We start from the raw sequence: 18,402 nt of genomic DNA, 5'->3' as shown, positions 1-18,402 counted from the left end.
ACTTATGCATTCCTATTCTTTACTATAATTTAATTTGATTATTATGCCAACGTACAAATACATTACGTACCACTCATAACAATCCTACATATCTATATAAATCAATGTTTGTCTGTTTGTCACTTATGCATTCCTATTCTTTACTATAATTTAATTTGATTATTATGCCAACGTAAAAATACATTGCGTACCACTCATACCAACCTGACATTACGTACCACCCATAACAATCCTACATATCTATATAAATCAATGTTTGTCTGTCACGTATGCGTTCCTATACTTTATTTTAATTTACAAATGGGAACGGGAATGAGAACGAGAACGAGAACGGGAATGGGAACGGGAACGGGAATTGCATGCGTTATTGTGGCATTGCAACGCATACCGGGTTCAGCTAGTAGAAATTATAAATTTAATACCCTAATATTTTGAAATATTTTTACCTGAACCGGAAGTAGAAATTTTACTCTAGCAAATCAAGGTTTTTTATGTGTATGAACTTTCAGTTCAATAACCTTTTGGTTATTGAACTGAAATGGAAGGCCAAAGTCGCTTCACAGCATTAATTGGGTGATTAAAGAGTTCCACACACAGCCAGTGCTCCTTCCAGAATGACCTGATATGGCCTAAGTACCTGCTTATAAAGGGCAGGTAGCTCAGTGCATCTTTCACGTCTGTTTACTTTTCTATTGTGAGAGTGAGGGACTAGTGGAGAGAGAGAAAGAGAAAGGGATGGTGATTGGCAAACTTTCAGTTCAATAACCTTTTGGTTTATTGAACTGTAATTTCATATCTACAAGTTTTAGCTTAATACCAAGCTATGTATAAAATTTATTTAATTTAATAAATTAATATGCCAAAACCCATGCGATGATATGTCATCGGGTACAGCACTAGTATAATAGTAATAATTGGGGATTTTCCCAATTGATCACGATCAAAGGCATGTCTCTTTGCGACATGTCGTTTCTCGGGCATGTGTATTTATTTATTGTTTATTTGTGCCGAAGCAATACGACAATAAACATGGTCTACGACCGGTCCTCATTCCCAGGGGAAAATTTCCACGGGCGAGCGAGACCGCAAAATGGCAATGGGCAAAAATCATAATTGCTCTCGGCGGACCGCAAGAATTCTCGACTTGTAAATTTCTCGGCTTTCTCGAACAATGGTCAGAACCTGGCGAGATTCGTGAGCATGCGTGGGCGATTCACGCTAACGCCATGCGTGACCGCGCATTAGTCTCGGCAAATGCCAGGCATTTCCAAACATACGATACGAGTCGTTCATATGTAGGTACAGGTGTTAAGCAAAGAATATCTTCATGGACATACACACATACTTGTCTCAGAAATTCTCCATTACTTTCGTGGTAATAAACATGAAATTGTCGATGTTCATATGCATTTGAACGATTCATGTCGTTTGTTACGGTGCAATTTATGGAAAGGTTGGGAACGAGCGGTCTATACCGCATCGCTTTTCCACTGCACATAACTTGTGGCGATACAATGAATGCACCTCACATTCTGAATGCATTATCAGGCTTTTGTTATCGTATTTGTCGACGGCTTAAGTATATCTCATCGAATACAGCCTCCGAACTGATCGATCACAAATATGTATTTTTTTTCACATATGCCATATATCATATGAATCATACGGAACGGCACGCCGAGGTAGACTCCAGCTGTGATGGGCGTTTCCTCATATCATTTTGAATTCGTACAATCTTTTTATTTCGACCTACATGTCTTCAAATAAAACCAACATTAACATTTAATGCATTAATTGTGTGGTCACGGGTTCTCTGATATCAGTTTTTAATACTATAGTTTAATTATGCAATGTTCTCCATATTTTGACATGTTATAGCCTTTATTCTTTTCTTTTTCATTTGTTTTCCTTATATTTATCTTTTTCATTATTTTGTTATTGTTATTGGACTCGGATGTTACATATATTATATATTTACTATTTGTTTTTTATACATATCTCTATGTACATCCTGTTGTCTGTTGATTTTTCAATAAATAAAATAAAATAAAATAAAAAATCAGTCCTTGAATATGCGACTCCAAGGTCGATCATTTCCAATCATATTTTTCCAATTTATCTGATTTCATTGAAACGGTTCCAACAAATTGGCCATCCTTTCGCGAAAATTCGAGTTATTCAACATCTTGATTTTCGCTGATTGGAAAATGCTGCAAAAAATTGTCCACGTGTGTATCTGTGGCTGTTAATTTTTTGACCATAGATGTCGTGTTTAATAAATGGCTTTATATATGTTTAAATAATTAGTAAATAATTTTCTATCTCTCCAGAAATCTGTTAGACGAGTTTGTATGATCGATTGAATAAATAAAATCTTTAAAAATCACTGTCAAACTTATGTACGTCAATTCAAAGATAAAATAATCCAAAAAACTCTAGAGGGTGAGTTTTGGCCTGAATTGCAATAGCATATATGGGGCGTGCTAGCGTTTTTTTTACATGTCCAAACCATCTAAAAAAATCGACTCTATGGCTAACTGTGTACATATCCAAACATATTATACAATTTAGATATATAGATATTGTTGTGTAGGATCCAAATGGAAGGCCAAAGTCGCTTCACAGCATTTATTGGGTGATTAAGAAGTGGCAAACTTTTAAAGAAATCAGAAGATTGTAGGAATTTTGTCAGACCAATTGATAAAGTGAAACTTGTAAATAAAAAAACGATCATCGTAATTTTTTCTCGTTTAAACTTTTTCAAATGATTCAATTACTTTCCAAAACCATCAAGACTAATACAAAAACATGTTGAATGCAAACTTCATTTTTCTACATTTACAACTCACAAGTTTATTTTAAGCTTTTTAATAACTCACTATGCGTTTTAAGTAATATGAATCCCAATTAAAAACGACTACAAAATACATTCTCGAGTTTACAACCAAGCTATGTACATTTATTACATCGCCAATTTATCGACTAGTTTGATTTCAATGAAATTTTAACAATCAACATCATGGAGAGGAGGATCGTAACGATAGTCCCAGAACAAAATCACAATTATACGACGGCTGCTTAGCTGGTAAATGTGCACATTCCCTAAGGAGTGGTCGCACACGTGCATTTAGCTTCGCGCCGCATCTAATAAAGCGTCACCGTGAAATTAGCCAACTTTGAAGACCAAGACTTTAATTAATGGCTTCACGTCTCAGACCAACTCTATAAATATATATATATATATATATATATATATATATATATATATATATATATATATATATATATATATATATACATATAGTCTCAGTCCATGTCGTCTTTTATAGACCAGAAGGCCTGATGATTTACGTCGATTTCATTCGTTCGGAACGCTTTCGCTCCGGACATGATATACGACCCGTTTCAGAATTGTTTCCGATGCATTTTTATACTCCACGTGTGTGCCGTATATTGTTTTTAAATTGTTTAAATTCAACGTTTTTCATTTTGACGTAGAACTACGTGAGCAAATACGTCGCCTTATGATCGTAATAAATCTCTCATATATTGCAATAAAATTCATGTATAATATATTATTGTTTAATGTCCAAAGTTTGTTTTGCGTCACAGTGACCCCAAATGGGCCTCTTTAATATGATTAACGCTTGACAATGAATGTTTTTTTTGTTTATATTATTTTAATTGGAAAATAAACAAGGTGCTCCGTAAAAAATATAAGACTTGTTTAGAGTTCCGTCGTAGAAAAGGTTAATAAATTCGTCTTCAAGTGAATACTCCGCGCAAAGCTAAGCGCGTCAGGCATAAACTTGACCAAAGCTCTCAATTGATCACCAAATTGCGTCTTACTTTCTTGGAATTATCTTTTAAAAGTCTTACAATCGTTTTCACCTGAAGTCAATTACTATCTGGCTTTTATCATAATGTTATGGTGTGGGGGCAACACGGTATTGTATTGAGTCTTTAGCACCTTGCCCTTGGCAAGTTTATCGGTATTTTTTTTCAGCGAATTTGTAAATCGAGTTTTCGACCATAAATATTTATTTTAATATATATTCAGTCGACCAAATATGTCAATTGACGTCGATCAAATATATTAATTGACAGTATTTTTTGAATATTTTCTGAAATATTTTGCGCGCGCACATTAATACGGGAGGAAAAGCCCGTTCCTCTTGTTTCTGTTGTATCCTGGTCGCGCAAATTAAATGAGTATGTACCGTTTACCATGCACCCTTTTTTTTGATCTTTCGACTTAAGATCTTTCGATTTTCGATCTTTACCTTCCGATATTTGCGTTTTCGGACGTTTCACGTTCGGGCCCGTGACGGAGACCGAAATAATATATAGATAATCAAAAAAATATAATATAATGATAGTAATAATAATAATAATAATAAATATACATATAATAATAATAACTGTTGATCTAAAAATGAATTACAATATATCATCATTCACGTGTGATACTAGTGATGCTCTTCGCTTTATGCATTTTGTATTTTAAACGTGCAAATCGTCATGCTTTGATACGTACATATATATAAAGCGTTGTCCAAAAAAAGAAAAAACTACTCACTATCATGTAGAAGGAATGCCTTTTCGTCTAGGCGACCCTTTGAACTTTGGAATTGAATTGAAATTGAAATTGCGTCTATTTCGAAACACGTGTTTGTGATGCACCCACTCTTCGGTGCACCTTGCATCTTTTCCGGCGTCAAAGAGCGTCGCTAATGCAATATATTAGGTACCCGTTATTTAAATGCATTCGTGTGAGCTTTTGAAAAGCTGCGCTTTCGAGTCTTGCAATGAATTATTTCGAGCTCAAAACGGACATACGAAGTGGCCCTAATTAATTTATTTACGCTACCCATACCCAAACCCACCCACCTCTCGAAACCAGATATGCATGTGTTTATTTATTTGTTTGTTCTCGCTATTCGAATATACATACGTATACAACAAGTATGTACGTATGTTTGTGATAGTCGTCGACCGCATTTTTGGAATTATCGACACGAGAAAATGCGGTAGTTCCCGATAAATTTACATGAAAATACGTTTACACGGAGGCAAAGTTCGGTTTTACCATAAAAATTTTCTGTTCGATCGTTTGTTAATGTCGCTGATTACGTATCGTGTATTTTTGTGTTTTAATTAACTATTACGATGTTCGTTTTTATAATTGTTATTAAACATTGGTTGTCTGCCACATTCTCAGACGGCAACGATTTTAATTAAATAAGATCTAATTGTTCAGGGCAGCTTTTGCAATCAATTATTCTTCATATTTGTACTCTAGTTATGTACATAACTGCGTGTTATGTTTCGCTCGTTGATGTTTCAATGTAGTAGCTTTGGAAAGGAATTGATGCTTGATTGTTGAATATTACATTGTGAAAAAAATTAGGATGTGATTTTGAAAAGATAAAAAGTGAATTCGTAAATGAATTTCAATAAATCTTGGATCACTTTTGCACTGACATGTTTGATCCAGTTTGTATCGAATAGAATATTGAGGAAAACTTTCTTCTTAGAAGTTATAATTGAAGCTAAACGTTTTCTACGAATCTCGTTAAATATTTCAAACCGTTGCTAAAGAACACATCATAACATCTTATTAAATTATCAAAAAGTTGACTAGCTGATATAATTCATTAACCGTGAAAATTTTGTTTTATTGGTAATATATACATATTTTTTACAGATACGCTTCAAAATATTAATAAAACCTTTTTCATTGCATTAACAGATGTACATATATACTAAACATACATATGTATATTTATATAAAATCTACAAAACCTATAATATGCTTTGAACAGAGTGGTCTCGGGTTCAAATCCCATTGGTTTCTGATGGCCAGACCTTGGATTTGTGCTCCAGGTCGATCGTTTCCTATCAGAGTTTGCCAATTTGTCTGATTTTTATTGAAACGGTTCCAACAAATTGGCAACCTTACCCATTTTCTCGCAATATCTCGAGTTTTCAGCAATCTCGAATTTCGCTGAACTTAATAAAATGCTGCAAATTTACAAATTTGACCATAAATGTCTGTGTGGATATTAATTGATATGTATTTATGTTCTTTGTATAATATTTATATTATTTGTATCAAATGTACAATGTTTCTGGGCAGGAAAGCGCATTGTGGTTACCTGTTAGGCCCTCCTGGTATTAATTTAAGATAAAATAAAATAAAAATACATAAAGATGAATGATACATCAATCTGCAATTTTCAATGTAAAACCATGACATTTGGATACTATTATGTATATTTTGGAGTACTATTATCTGTGTTCTAACTTAAACTGTAGACTATGAAAAAATCCGTGTTTTTGTATTTTTTTCTGCTTTCACTCTCCTGAGCAACGCCAAGTCATTTAACCAGTAATACGTAAAAAATAAGTTGCTTGAATAATTAAATTTGATAATGACACATATGTCTAACATTAAAACGAAATAATTGAAAAATAAATGAATGTCTGAGTGTCATAAATTAAATTAAATTGAACAAAAAATGCTTTTACAATACAAAAAAATTTCGATTAAAAAAATAGCTCGAGTTTAATTGACACGAGAACGTTTATAATGCGTTTATAAAATTGTGCACACGAAATTAACCGCGTTTTTGGATTGTTAACCTTTTTACCTAATCTTAATTGGATTAAATTCTGTAAATTCAACCGCGAAACTTCATATACATATAATACATGCACATTAAACGCTTATTGTTTTTCGCGCGGAAAATTCCATAACTAGATTCACAGTGGGAAATAATCGGCGCTTTTTCACGCCAATTAACCCCACGTAATATTTTCACACGCGACTCGATATCATCATCATCATTATAGTATTATCACGATACTAAAATAGATTTAATTATGAAAATAATCCTGCGCGAACCGCACTTTGCCAATTGCGATAATTGCGGTCGTGTGAATATGCACCGATTTACCAACTGCCGAAAGCGTTATGATGAGGTTTGTCTGCTTGCGGTTTTAGCTTCGTTTTGAATATTTATGAGCATATTTTAATTTGTTTATACTCGGCTTGAAGTGCGTAGTATGATCGCATGAAAGGGTGCTAATTTTGCTCGTTTGTGAAAACTGCAATCTTGATGATGATTCGAGCGATACAATGAAGATAGGATCGACTCACATTAAATATACAGGTTTTTGAATTGATATTCTGCTACCTGTGTTTCATATATACCCTTTAAATGCTATATATGTACATTAGTAATATTTAATTAATAAATGGTATTATTTCTATTACATTTTTGAGGGTGCATAGTACATATTAGCATTAACTAACTAATTTATTAGTTTCGCCCTTAAAACTGCTATAAACCCCAGATTATATCCTCTATAATATTTATATTCATATAATTCAATAGAGCAAAAACAACACTTTGTAAATAGCAATGACATGTTGGTCTGACGACTTGCAGTCAGGTCACAGTATTGCGTTAAAGTTTACACTAAAAATGTATGAAGTTCAGCAAATGGTCGTCATTTACGAAACTGTTTTCAATTATAATGATGTTTAAATGCTTTGTGCAGTGTTTAAATAAATTATTCTCTATAAAGATGGTCATCCAACTGCTGATTTGTTTGCAAATAAGTCTCTCGTAGGAAGTCTGCTTACGAAATTTGTCTTAGCTAGAGACTAGGACAGATCCTATGAGAGACTCTCTCAAATTTGTTTCTGAAATCTTTTTTTGAACAAATAATGTAATTTTCGGGATCTTATCGATAAAAAACTAAGTTTTATCGTGACATACTCGTATGTATACCAAATGGTCGTCATTTACGGAACTGTTGCTAATTATAATGATGTTTAAATGTTTTGTACAGTGTGTAAATAAATTAATCTTTGTAAAGATGGTCATCCAACTGCTGATTTGTTTGCAAATAAGTCTCCTTACGAAATTTATCTTAGCTAGAGACTAGGACAGATCCTACGAGACTCTCAAATTTGTTTCTGAAACCTTTTTTTGAACAAATAATGTAATTTTCGGGATCTTATTTATAAAAACTGAGCTTTGTCGTGACATATGTATACTATTATACTTATGAAAGAAATTTCAATTCAATTTGAAATCGTATTTTAACCGATAGGATAAATTGACAAAGACTAATAGGATCTTATCTGTTAGCGGACAATTTATTGGACTTTAGGAAACCTACTACGATGGACGAATTGTTAGAGGATTTTTGCCGTTTTGTCTACAGACAAATTTTCGATGGAATTTAGTTGAAGTGAATTGATTTTCTTAAGAAATCTGATTCAAAACGTAAAACTAAAAACCTTGTTTCTTTCTTTACTTTTACTTTTTAAATGCTTTTTATTATTACGAAATTATGTTCACAATACATACATATTATATATATTTTAATAGCTACTGATCTACTGATCATTTTCTATTTTAGAATTTAATTTAATTTGGTTAGTAATCATAGTATTATATTATTCTAATGTTAATCTACAGCGTAATAGGAAAAATAGCTCAAAAACCTATTTACAATCCTTATAAATGTTCATAATACATCTAATACATAATTAAAGACTCTCTAAAGTCGATGACCTAAAGCATATTGTGTTTAGGTAATCTGTGTGTTATACCTGAAGGGTATAGACATTTTGTTGTAATCACCGAGACTCTTCACAAGTGTGTTAGTATGGTAATTAGTGATTCTGTCATATAATCTACTGGTTAGTTTGTTAGTAATGTCTGTAACAAACGGAATATTATATATGGCATGCAGTTTTTTCAAGTTAGTATATATGGGTGTATTATAAATTATTTTTAGGGATTTATTTTGTATTACTTGGAGCTTGGAAAGATTAGTATTCGAGGCGTTATTCCATACAGGTGGAGCATCGGTTAATAATGGTAATATGAGTGCGCGATATAATTTTATTTTATTTTGAGTTTTCTTTCTTGAAAATTATGTATTTCGGAAACCTAACCTGCTTAACTGGTGTATACATATATATGTATATATAAAGTAGGTTTACTTTTTTAGTGTGTAGTGTCGATCTATTTATCTCACTACATATGTATATGAAATTCTGCTTGACACGGCATATTATGTACCTATTTACCTATACGTATGTAGATTGAGTATAAAATTTATGAATATATTAGCACGGGTATGATTCGACTGAAATTTGTGGTACGTATTCTCAACCACTATTGCGTGGTATTCAAATTTATTGGCAATATGAATTCTCGAGCCGAAACGTTAAACGTACGACAATTCAGGATGCACTCACGCCAGTTGCATCCACGTGTAGTGTGTGTGCACTGGGACGTCCAGGCTCAATATCCTGGACCAGTCGTAAACCGTACAATGCGACCAGCATTGAATTCAAATGAATCGGCTTCCATAATTCAGGAAGCGTCCCTGGAAATTGCATTTGCCTTTTGCTCCACATACCAACGGCACTCCAGATAGATACACATCCATACATCGAACTATACATACATATTTCCATTTGTTTCAGATGATCTGCTGCCGGAGCACTTCCCGTCGATGGACGAGGTCTCCGAAAATCACAAAGTCGTCAAAAACGACAATTCGACTGTTGTTAAAAAGGTCGAGGATCTTCCGAAGCTTCCGGATGTCGTGGAACCGCTTCATCCGGACGCTTACGACCCGTACAACCCGAAACATCAGATCCCGATCGCCAAAACGGAGGACGAGGACTTGGACGACTACGATATGAACAATCCCAGTGTGGATCATCACGAAGATGAAGATGGACACCTGAGCCATGTGGACACTGATCATCTACTCCAATTGAATGGTGACAATTTGCCAGTGTTCCTCATGGAGCCCCATAATGCGTTCGTCATAAAGAATAAGCCTGCTGTTTTGCATTGCCGAGCTGCTCATGCTTTGATTGTAAGTATTATTTAATTGTCTTTTCACTTGTAAGATTTGGATGTATTTGGATAATCATTTTAAATCTCTCGACACTCAAACTATTTGTCAAAATTCATCTGAAATTTTCGAATACTGAATAGAGCTACTTTTCAAATAACTACATATAAATAATTTAGAGAATGTTAGTAAATATTCTCATTTACAAGGTTTTTTTTATTATTTTTTCATAACAATCGTTTGTTTTATTTCCTTGCAATCTAATTTACAAAATTTTCTCTATATTGAATCATTTTATAGGCAATTTGTATTCGCTAAATAGAATTGCCTTTTTACACTTCTTCTATACTAAAGATTCTGCCGATACTTTCAAACATTCAAAGCTCTGTTTCCGGTTTCAGTTCCGATTCCCGATTCCTGTTTCTGTACCGATTCCCGATTCCTATTTCAGTTCAGATTCTCGATTTCTGTTTCAATTCCAATACTTGTTTTCTACTTTAATTTCGATTTCCAATTCTTGATCCAGTTCCAATTCTCGATGTTTGTTTCAATTCCAATTCCCTATTCTTACTTCAGTTTAGATTATCAATGCCTGTTTCAGTTCCGATTTCCGATCCCTGTTTCAGTTCCAATTCCCAATTCCTGTTTCGGTTACGATTCCCGATCCTTGTTTCAGTTCAGATTTCAGATTCCTGCTTCAATTCCGATTCTGATCCCTGCTTCAGTTCCGATTCACGATTTCTGCTTCAATTCTGATTCCCGATTCCTGTTTCAGTTCCAATTCCCGATGCCTGTTTCAATTCCGATGCCCGATTCCTGCTTCAATTCCGATCCCGATCCCTTTATAGGCTCTGATTCCCATTAATTATTATTATACGTATTGTAACTTTATTTTAAATCATGTATCAATTAGTTTCCAAAACCCCCCGTGAAATTTCAACGGGCACAGCACTAGTTTACACAATAATATGCAATTAAAAAAAATCTTTTTCATTCATCCAGAGTGTCTTATCTATATTCTCGCCACACTTTTTTTCCATTTCATATCATATTCGAAATAAAGGAATAGATGTAAGAAACAGTCTCATACAAAGTTTGTCAAAAGACAATTCATTACACATAAATAATCCTCAGTTTATCAAAAAAGCTTAGTCTTCCAGATATTCTTCATTTATTATTCCCGTAATATTTTTCTACAGCTCTTCATTTCAGAACGCTCTTTCTTACATTGTGAACCATTTTTCGTCCTCTTTTTGTTTATATATAATATATAACCGCCTTTCTTAATACTATTCTTGAATCTCTTTTCATCATCTCTACTAAATATAATTGATTGTCTAAGAAATTATTATATTTTGTTTTCAATATTGTATTATAAGAAAGAATATTATCACACATACAGAATAATGTCTTTTATGGTTATTAATACTAAAACTTACATAACATGCATTAAATACTATTAGAAAACTTACTATAGATACATTTACAGTATTATATTATACGAATGGTCGTTTTATGTATAGGCAAACAAGAAGTCAGTATGTATGTACTAGTATTCTGCTAGCTCTACGAAAAGTTTCAGAATGGATGCTGAGTTTTTCTTTTTTTTTTTGTGTATACAACGTGTGAGAATATTTGCAATGACAGCATTGTTATAATACGTAGAAACTTTTTAATTGGATAGCCGTACGATCCCGATGGATTTGGTTTGTTTTAATTCGTCGCTGGGAATGAAATGAAATAAATGTGAAAAAAAAAATGCTGATCGAAACGTTTTTCTATTATATAATTGGCTTTGAAATTTCGTCGCAATACGAATATCGCCTACTTTTCTATGATAATTTCAATTCTTCGCCTAAGTCTCCATCTGCTCCGATTGGTTTTATATCCCCATTGCAGATTATCTCGGCTTAAATCCCCGACTCGACCTCAATTAACAAGTTTTCATCTCGCTAATTGGATGGTTTCTCAGACTCTACTGGAAGGTGGACTGTCTACCCGAGACTAATTTAATTCAAAACATTCCCTCATTGTTCGCACAGACGACACTATTTCATATAATAAGATGGCCAGTGTTTGCTTCTGGAGCTGTTGTGCGCTTCTTTCGAACGGGAACGACGCTGTATAAGTGGATTAGACGAAACCTTTAATGCTAAAGTTAAACATGACAAGGAAGATGTACCAAAAAGCCGGGGAAAAAAAACGAAATAAACGCAATGGAGAGTAAATAGGAGTAATCGGCTTACGGGAAAAAATCGAAACGGATTGTTCTTCTTCTACTTCGTCACACGTAAAAGGATGTGCGAGAGAGGGAATTTTCCTACTTTTGTAAAGATCCATTTTGTCAGCGTCTGAACACCTGCTCCTTCGCACACCCCTTTTGTGGCAGCAGTTGCCAACCTTTTCAAATTGGACGATTCTCGTTTCAATCGAAAACAAGTGGATTAGATACTTATTAAAAGGAAATCTATACACATCAATGCATTAGACGTAAAATTTATTAAATTGCTAGGCACACCTGTTAATTCAACTGTTCTACGGTTGACGGGCTATTGGCCGAATGAAATTTTCAATCGTTTAAATTTATAATTTTTATTTTATTTCAATTGAACATGTATACTAGCCTTTACAGATCGCTCCAAAGCGACGAGTGTATTAAAGTAGATACAATACAATAATACAAGCATTTTTATACAATACGAATTCATACAAACATCATCCACAGTGATATATGTATCTATGGAGAAAATTTTCAAGAATTTTTTTTATCAAGACGCTAGCTCGAGATTTGTAAGACAGGTTGGAAAGGAGATGCCAATTTACAGGAATCGTTTCAATTAAAATCATAAAAATTGGCAAAGCCTGATCTACCTACCTGTTGGCCAGACCTTGGATTGTGACTCCAGGTCGATCGTTTCATTTCAGTGTTTGCCAATTTTTTACATACCTCGTTTTAGCTTCACTTACGATTACATGTCAGGAAAAAATTTTTCTCTTATCAGATCGTTTTCATGCTTTGCCATATTGCTCATTTTGGTCATCAATATAAGTAAATGTATCCTCCGCCATTACGATAGAGAAAAAATATCGTTTTAGACGCATTTGAAATTTGAATTTCTGAAAAGTGCCTGACGTTTATCCAATTTTTAGTTTTAAACAAAGATGGCGGTAGTAAAATAAAATTATTGGTATTTTTATTCAAAATAATAATTTTATATACAAATAATTATAGAAGAGGTATGTTTTTAAAAAACTTTTTTTTCTAGTTACTCAACATTCTGACCATTTTTTTAAATCAATCAAAATATAAAATCATTTGAAAATAATATTTGTATTTAGTACAATAAATAGTAGACGACAAAAACAATGTTTAAGGCACTTAATGGGCGTCGTTATTGAATTTTGTTTTATTTTATTTTTATACAACTTTTAACAAAGCAATTATATTATAATTGAAATAATAATCTGCAAAGATATTTTCTTTTAATGTTATTCATCTCTTTTTTCTTCATCATCATCATCATAATCCACAGCGATTCACCATCCACTTCTGAGTAGATTTTATTCGTTCGGCAAAGTGTCCGTTGGCCAAGTGTCAATTGACTGCGAATGATTTTAATCATCTCGTTAGAACAAGTGGCGATTCGGTCATTCATTGTTTAATTCACCTCATTTATAACTATACAAAAATATCAAATTCAATATTTTATATTATTTTAATCGACCTATCACATTACTTTCTAAAACAATTATATAATAAAGACACAACACACATATAAACAGCTTCAGCAACACAGTATAATAATTTCGAGCAGGTCTGATATTAATTAATTGGCTACGTGATCATAATATTTACGATCGCCGCCAGAATGGCAAGTCAATAATTCAATTGCGAGAAAGAACACACCTAGCATATTATTTTATTACCGGTTTACGATCTCTGCTCTATACTAAGTCGTACAAAAGTACACTCGGAAAGTTTTGCCCGGTGATTCTTTCACTCACGGTCAACTGTTTTAATATTCCGCGAGGGCTTTGCAAGTCGCCTAATTGAAAAGTTTTTGAATTTTTCCAGGTCTATTTCAAATGCAACGGTGTCAAGTGTCCCACGTCTCGTCAGCAAGAGTTTGTAGACCCTCATTCTGGTATTCGAATCGTCGAAGCAGAGTGCGATGTGACTCGAAATCAAGTCGAGGAGTTCTTCAGCAAGGACAAGTTTCGGTGTGACTGCATTGCTTGGACAGGACGAGGACAGATTCGAAGTCAGCCAGCTTACGTAGAAGTTGCATGTGAGTTTAAACTGCTTTTAAAACCTTATATTTGTATGTACATACGTCGAGTTGAGTCGAATCATGGATGGGGATTGTATATGTAGAAGCGCTTGAATGGTAGATTCGTTTTAACTATTGACGTAGAACTACATATACATGTATGTATGTACGTCTTGATACACGAAATTATGTCGTGTATACTTATATTTGATTTGAATCAATCCATCATGCATATTCGTCTTAGCAGATTGTGGTATTCAGATTAAAAGGGGTGGATACACGAAACCTTAATTTATTTGCCGTTCCTTTCTTCGATATACATATTGAGTGAATGCGACAGTTGCGCTATACCTATCTAGTTGCAGATAATACCCATTTTAAATAGACAAATCGAGGTTTCGTATTCTCCAGTTTTCTCCTCCGAAACTGAACCAATTTAAAAAAAAAATTCATCATCGGTATGCCAAAAATATTTTCTATGTTTGTGTTTACGTATTTTTTTAAAAATCAACCGTTAAATAAGCACGCTGGACTCTTTTCGTTGGTGTAAAAACGAGGCGATTTTGTAGATGTTTGGTGGCTCCTAGCTCCTATAAAAAAAATAACTAATCAAAAAAATAAAAAGATAAAACATGTCTATGGTGAATATCCATAGCATATTAAAAAGGTTGTGGCTATTTGCAGGTACTATATATGCAAATTATTGGCTATTTACAGGTACTATATCTGCGAATTATTGGCTTTTTGCAGGTATTATATCTGCGAGAGGCGCAAAGCCTTTTGCGAATGCGTGTAAACTATCACTGCTTACTGTTAAAATTTTGTTTTAAACCTCTTAAAATTTAGTTCGAACTCATAAAGTGATGTAAAGTAAAAAATATAATCCAAATTAGTTAATATTATTAATTGTTAGAATTTTATTATCATATACAACGTATAATACCTACATACAAGTACAAGCCGCGAACTAGCTAAATGATATAAATCTATTAAAATAATGTGCGAAATTTATTTGCCTCATGTATAATGAACAATTGATTAAACAAGTCTAGCATACATTAAATGTAAGAAATTATAACCTGAGCTATAACTAGGAAACTGTACCTGCAAATAGCCAATAATCGCAGATATAGTACCTGTAAATAGCTAATAATTCGCAGGTATATGTAGTATCCGCAAATAGCCACAACCTATTAAAAAATAATTACTTTAGTGCCATAATTGAGGAAGGGAGAAGTGTAATACGTTTGTATGGACAAGGCGCTGGTGTCTATCCCTCTTAAGAATTCTTAATTATATACATAGGTATATACCCAAATACTTACATTGAACACGACATCTATTATACGAGGCAAACATAAAATAAATATTAAACATCTATGGACAAATTTGCAGCATTTATACAAATCAGCGAAATTCCAGATGCTGAAAAACTTGAAATTTTGCGAGAAAATGGTTAACGGTTGTCAATTTGTTCGAATCATATCAATGAACATTTGACATAAATTGTCAAACTATGATAGGAAACGACCGACCTGTAGTCACATATCCAAGTATCTAAGGTCTGGCCAGCAGCAACCGCTGGGATTTGAACGCATGACCACTTTGTTCGAAAGCATTATATGTATGCTCACCACTAGTATATGCTACTGGTTAAAATTTACTCTTTTAGTAAAGTCAGTTTATACTAGCACAAACTGGCAAGTGCAATTAGCCAGCAGTACGAAATGTATTCTTCGGTACATTATGTATGGACACATACATATACATACATATGTCTAACGTTTCCGACAAAATCTAATCAAATCTAATCTCCCTTCTGAATTGCGCTGTATGTTAACCAAACAGAACAAGTAAAAAAAATTAAACACTTTTTCAAAAAAACTTACACTGAAAAATTTTAATGTAATTTTTATATAAAAAATATTATAATAGATTTTAAGAATTTATAATAGAATCGTAGCTCCCTTATCAGGCACAAGAGCTACTCTTATCTGATAAGGAATACATGTCCAACTTCGAAATAAACATTATATCCTGTAAATATATGTATATGAATAAATTAAGTAAATAAAAAAAAAATACTATACAGCAGTACATGTCACCGTAACGTATCGAGCAAAACTAGTTTTCTTTGGCCGTGACGATACGACGTAAGCAATATTGCGCCGTATCGTCACGTATATGTAAGCCAATTTTGCCTTGCACTTGGCCAAAAATTGTGAACCGTGAGGTGCTGGATACTATGAATAGAAACTGTCGCTTACGTAAGCTGCTGTGTGGTGGCTCTTAAACTGCTGGATATTCACAATGAAAGTGAACAATACTGAATAATGAAATATGAAACTATGGTGTTCGAGAAATCTAAACTTATGAAGTAGGTCTTTCATAGACATTTTGGCTAAGGTAATTTTTCATTAGTAATACGCGATATCGATCAGTTTCAACGGGTGGTAGCGAACTTAATTCAATTTCGATCTTATCTGCATTCTATGCACTTTTATTGCAGGCAGAATAAAATGTCACGTCTCTGGTTACATGCGAGCATGTCTCCGAGATTAATATCTCACACCCTCTTGTTATACACCAGCTTCATACCTATACATACAAGCATATATAAATATCCCTGTACAAAAGCGATGTCCTTTCTTCCCTCTCACCCTCTTTTTAATATTTTTTCTGGTGTCCTCTCGGCGTATCGTCGCATCTGAAAGGGAAAAAGTTTCATATTTCATGGTTCGTCCCTTATCACTACTTTGTCGCTCTCAAATAAATATTTCTCATTTTGTATTGTTTTCGGTTTTTTCGTTCCCTTTTCGAAGATAACGCGCGACAAAAGGACGGCTCCTCTCGTGACCCTGGGTTTTATTCCGCGTTGGCTCATTTGTGCGAAACTTTTCTGCCGAAAAAAGTATACAAAGCGTTCTCGAAGAATGGCGATCTTGAATTTTTTTCGTATTAATCAAATACGCCGAGGTGGGGTGAGTAATATTACGCAGATGGATGTCCGTGCTTTATACTTACGAAATGTATTTTCATATGCAAATTATTCTTTGGAAATACATTTTATTATTGACGACCAGTTTATAAACAAATTTATTTATTTAAGTTTAAGTTTGGACCATTGTGGTATCACAGGAGTACTTAATGCGCCAAAATGGTCGAAAAAATACAGAAAGATGAGAAAAATATAAATATATACATACATATACACAGACAAAAAATACATTTATACATTGTAATCATAAATAAAAACAATAGCATTATCATAATAGCAGCTAAAGTAAATGAAAACGTGATCAGTGATCGATTCTGAGTTCGAATCAGTCAAAATCTCAAGTTGGAATTTTCGCATTATCACAAAACTTCATCTATTGTTACTACGTACATAGATAAAGTAAACATATCAAATCATAAAATACAAAGTAGGAAATGTCTTGCACATATAAAGCCAGCACCAATATAAAAGAACCAGCCACAAATACAAAACATCCCAAGAGAGAAGAACAAAATTCCACTCATATATTACTTTCAATTATGAAAATAATGATGAGCGCAGGCTAGCAGACAAATAGGTTAAAATAATCTCCGATAACCTACGCTCACTGAGGTGGAAAATATCACACTCAGGCCCAGTAGCAACAATTTCATTGAGAAGTCGGAAAGCTCTTGGAATAGGAGCCATTCGATAAAAAAACTGTGGCAGCAGGAGGTACAACCATAAAATGAGTTATCTACCACGCACATCATTAAATACATGTATAAATAATTTTAAATGTAATAATTTATAAATGTCTTCTTAAAAGTAACTGCATTTTCACATATGAAAACTAGAGCGTAGTTTCAAATCAATTGGAAGAACGTAGGAATAGTGAAGTTTAAAGACCAATAGGTGAAGTTTAAATAAGAATAGTCTTATAATAAGCGAAGTGAAACAAAGATGGACAGAAGAAATGCTTGAACGGTATCCAGGAAGATGTTAAGAGGGCTAGACCCAGCGCTTTGTCCATACAAACGTATTAAACTTCTCTCTTCCTCAATTATGGCACTAGAGAAATTATTTTTTAATATGCTTTGGATATAGTATAACATGTGGGGTTTGGTAGTTGGATGTTGCTCAAAACATTACAAAATGATAATGATGAAATTTGAGTAGGACTTTCATTAGGATTTGAATCCCGAACCTTTTACTTGAAATGAAAACTCACTCCGCCGCACCATCCCGAACATCGTTGCG

The 18,402-nt window shown here is 33.5% G+C and overlaps 1 protein-coding gene across 1 annotated transcript in view; it reads left to right on the top strand.

The window, feature by feature from the left end:
- Nucleotides 1-14,759, top strand: part of LOC143915144 (uncharacterized) — a 117,009-nt gene extending 102,250 nt beyond the window's left edge. Inside the window, exons 4-5 of the mRNA XM_077435612.1 lie at nucleotides 9,515-9,915; nucleotides 13,970-14,759. Of these exons, the coding sequence (XP_077291738.1) occupies nucleotides 9,515-9,915; nucleotides 13,970-14,269 (701 nt within the window). The 3' untranslated portion in view covers nucleotides 14,270-14,759. The remainder of the gene's footprint in view (nucleotides 1-9,514; nucleotides 9,916-13,969) is intronic.
- Nucleotides 14,760-18,402: the final 3,643 nt, after the last annotated feature.

This window comes from Arctopsyche grandis, chromosome 1 (assembly GCF_051622035.1).
Source record: "Arctopsyche grandis isolate Sample6627 chromosome 1, ASM5162203v2, whole genome shotgun sequence".
Classification (NCBI taxonomy): domain Eukaryota; kingdom Metazoa; phylum Arthropoda; class Insecta; order Trichoptera; family Hydropsychidae; genus Arctopsyche; species Arctopsyche grandis.
The sequence above is the reverse complement of the archived record's forward strand: the minus strand, read 5'-3'. Positions and strand labels throughout refer to the sequence as shown.